Source organism: Formica exsecta, unplaced genomic scaffold (assembly GCF_003651465.1).
Source record: "Formica exsecta isolate Colony F162 unplaced genomic scaffold, ASM365146v1 scaffold49, whole genome shotgun sequence".
In the NCBI taxonomy this organism is placed as follows: Eukaryota; Metazoa; Arthropoda; class Insecta; order Hymenoptera; family Formicidae; genus Formica; species Formica exsecta.
The window spans coordinates 336585-340779 of record NW_021852138.1 but is presented as its reverse complement, the minus strand read 5'-3'; the positions used below and the strand labels follow the sequence as shown (position 1 = coordinate 340779).

The following is a 4195-nucleotide window of genomic DNA, read 5'->3' as shown; positions in this document are numbered from 1 at the left end:
AAAAAAAAAAAAACATAGTGATTTTCCGAAAGGTCGGATCTCCGAGAATGCAATGTAATTGTTAAATCTCCGATTCCCGTTTGAATTGAATTCGTCCAACAATCGAATCTTGACGAAAATTACAACTTTGTAAAATCGAGCAACGCTCGTTGGCTCTGCCGGAAACTCTCTCTCTCTCGCGGTTGCCGAAAAGGTGATCGGCGTAAGTGCACCTTGCTACATCAGCTCTCGCTGCAACATGTTTGTAGCTCGATCGGGGTCTCGTTTCTGCGGAGGACGTGATAAGTGAATCGAGCCGGGTTGCACAACCTCTCCCTCTCTCTTCTCGTACTCTCCCTTCCTCTCGAGTCCTTCTGTTGCATCGAGCGACGGGGAAGAGAACACGAGAAACTACGAGAGAATACAACCTGCACTCCCGTCTAATGAATAGTTGGGTCAGGCTGCTGCCTCGGTAAATGCTGAGAATTAACCGTCTGCTTCTTGACATTTCGCTCGGAAGAAGATCCTCTCCTCTCTCGCGAGGAGTCTTTCTCGCGATCTGTCTGGTCTTGCCGCGTATATACTTGTCTTTAACCCTTTCCTCTTTTCCTTTATTGCCGGTCGTTAGATCGCACGAAGCGATAACGGTTTAAGAACACCAAGCGAACTCGCGCGAATCCGAAACCTAAGTTGTCTTTTCAATAAGAACCAGAATCAGGAAATTACACAGTTGGAAAATTTATGTTTTTTTGGTAAAAAATATGTCGGTTAAAATTTTTGTGTCAAATATTTAACAAAATTCATGTGCTCATTTAATATTTGCTGTTGTGTTAATTGAACTCTGAAATGTTAAATTATTAAAACAATTGAAAAAAGTGTAAAAATAATTCAATGTGCACATATTTTTAATTTTGCACAATAGATATGTTTCTTATTAGTGACAGAATTTATCTGTTTAAATTTACAGAAAAAAATTGATTTTATTTTATAATAAGAGTGAGAATGACTACGGACTATCAATAATATTTTTTCTAACAATGAATTATATAATTTTATCATTAAAAATATATTGATTTTACACAAAATTTATTTCAAATTACTATGAAGTTTGCAATCATTTTGTATTGAAATATTAACATAGTATTAATGTTAGCATTTAATATATCCGTATTATGTTAAATTGAAATTTGTGTGGATCTGTTTGGGATATATGTTAGATTTAAGCCAAATTTTCAATGTAAGTAGTATAAGCACATACAATTATTTCTTCGCTTTATTCTCTGATACGTTAAAAAAAACCGCATAAATATAAATGCGATAAGTGCTTACAATTCAATATCTTGGAACGGTTTGTCGCAGACGGTGCATCTCGTCTCCCCCTCCTCTTCGTCCTCCTTGTCCTCGTCGACGGTTCCGCTGTGCTGCGAAGCTGCAAATGACGAATGAAATGCAGGTTACAAGAGTATTCACATTATCAAGTGTAAGTGCTAATGTATGTGTGTACGCAAGTGGTCATAGCTCTATAAATTACAACCCCTTGCGAACGATGATACGTGACCCGTCGCGATGCGGGCGAATTACGTGATCCAGAACCGCGCGCGAGGAGGGCGACAGGAGCGTGTCGTGACAAGTGGACACACTCGTGAATTATTCCTGAATTATGAAATCGAAGCGGCAGTATCGGTCTGATCTACAAAACGAAGAACCCTCTCGGCGTTCCTACGGGATTCAAGATGATTTAACTAACTTCGTAGAACCGACGGGAATAATTTTCGACGAACTCGTGTGTGCTGCGTTAAATATCGCCGACTTTAAATCTCACTACAACATTCGCGTAATTATATCGCCCTTTTAATCGCGTTGTCAAATTATTCGCGCGCTCGAATTTGTATTTGTTGTTGAACCAGACATTTTCATTAATTATTTATACGCAAAACTAATTTATAAGCAGGATTTTAACATGAATTATATATAATATATCCCGAAACTTCGGTGATTAAAATTACATAATATCTTAATTATAAATTAATTTGCGCAGGGATAAAAATTTCTAATAAATATTGTGATAAAATAATTAATTATTATTAATAAAAATTTTATATATCAACAATGTAATAAATGCACACACGCATATACTAATTTATTGAATGTATATATAATTATTTGCGTCGTTATTTTATAAAATATATTTACCGTCTAATTAATAATCCCTCTCTCAAATATTGGGAACTCATCTACCACATTTGTAATACGATTTTACGCTGAAACGTAGGCAAACCGCGTTTGGTCACGATGCGATTCGAGTTATACCCCACTGTCACTCTGTCACCTTTACCTTCTTATAACAAATACGATCCGACACACAAGCGATCGCGAAGACAATAGACACAATGATGTTCTAGTTAGTTGACGGTACACCGTCCGGTGATTGCAAACGCAAGCGGGGGTGTTCAGTATCGCTCGCTATTGGCACAAGCGACGTTGGGGACCAGCCAATCGCAGGTGAGTCTCGACAACCCCCCTGCGGCGTTTCACCTCCGAATATCAGAGCGCAACGGCAGGTAAAATCAGAAACCCATGAAGGAGACGAGGTGCAGTTATCAATGATTGAACACACAACTGGCATCGCTGCTACCGTCAAGAGTATCGCGAATACGTGTACAGACTAGCGTCTATCAATCAGTTCTCTTTTGTCAAAATTTACTCTGCTTTTATGCAAATATCTCGTAAAATTTGTTAAACAAATATAGGAAAAAAAGAGGCTTATTTCAATATACATAGCAGACAAATTGAAAAGAGTAAGTTGTAGCTAAATGTTGAACAATTTTTTTTAATTCTTTATTTTTTAAATAAATTCTTGAAAGTCTAAGCGTACACGAGTATGATCCAACTTTGAGTTTGAACGATATCCGACCTCCAACGGTTATTTAAATCTGCCGCTACACTTGTTTCCACCATATGGTCGAGTGATGGCCCCCAACGGACCTTCATGGGAACCGGGCACAATCCCCGTACCACCAACTACGCCCAACGCCATACTACCATCTCTCCCCCGGCCTTTAGTACGTTAATCGTTCCTCTCTCCACGACTAATTCGTAGCGGCATGCCGTGAATTTAGACAATGAAGGATGCGGCTGACTTCAAGTTCACCCTCGAAACGGTCTCGCTCGAATGCGGTATTCAAAAAAATAGCCCCAATAAAGAATGAGAATTTTTTAAATTTTGCCAAAATAAATATAAAATAATGGTGTAATTAACTAAAAAAAAAAATTATAAATTGTCTTTAGATATAAACAAAGAAAAAATAACTGATCCAAGTATGTTAAGATAAATTGTGGATATTGAAAAGTAAAATCTTAAAAATAATTTTTTTCTGCGAACGATGTTAATGCCATCTTTTTCAAAATTGTTAGATATTAATACATAAATAAAATAACAGAAAGATGTGAATAGCAAATTTTAGCTATGAAACAAGAAATAAAAAAAATAGATTACATATGCTACATATGAAATGATAATAATACATTTAGCTTTTTGCGCTGATATTCTCTTATGATAAATATTTTTTGCATAATTTTACCAAGAAAAAGTTCATAATTTGTGAATTAAGTACGCCACGTATTCTCAAGCGATCGTTCCTCCAAGATTAATGGAAACGGTTGAAAGCATTATGTTAATCTACTCGCGTAGAAGGAGCAGGAACAAAGTCACGTTGCGGAAAGTCAACAGGTGGGATCCACTGGCAACACCCCCCGCGGTCAAGTAGTCAGTTGGCAGTTTCATGGGAAAAAGTAACGGAAATCAATGTTTTTGCCGCATCGGGGATGCGTTTACGATTCAAAGGGAATGAAATTATTAAAATAAATCGATTAATATATCGAAATAAGTTTATTTATTCATTCATCGCGTTTGTTACGCTTTTATATCAGGATTATCTGAATTATTCCTCCTCACCTCTAGTATGTGATTTCCGTTTGATAATAATTGAATCGAGTTTCAACGAAATCATTACAGAAACAACGATTTTTTTAATATAACAATTCAGAAAAATTGAATATTTTTCCTCCAATAAACTATCGTATTAAATGTTATAAGAAGTATATATCAAGAATATCCACACAAATTTGTTTCAATAAATTTTTAAAACAAAGATATATGAACACAATATATAATTTTTATATATAAAAATAAATATGAAAAGAAATTAATACAATA

General features: G+C 35.9%; 1 protein-coding gene across 1 annotated transcript in view; it reads right to left on the bottom strand.

The window, feature by feature from the left end:
* The window catches only part of LOC115241463 (histone-lysine N-methyltransferase MECOM-like), a 61401-nt gene that overhangs the window by 7211 nt on the left and 49995 nt on the right, over positions 1-4195 (bottom strand). Inside the window, exon 6 of the mRNA XM_029817227.1 lies at positions 1309-1408. Coding sequence (XP_029673087.1) covers positions 1309-1408 — 100 coding nt within the window. The remainder of the gene's footprint in view (positions 1-1308; positions 1409-4195) is intronic.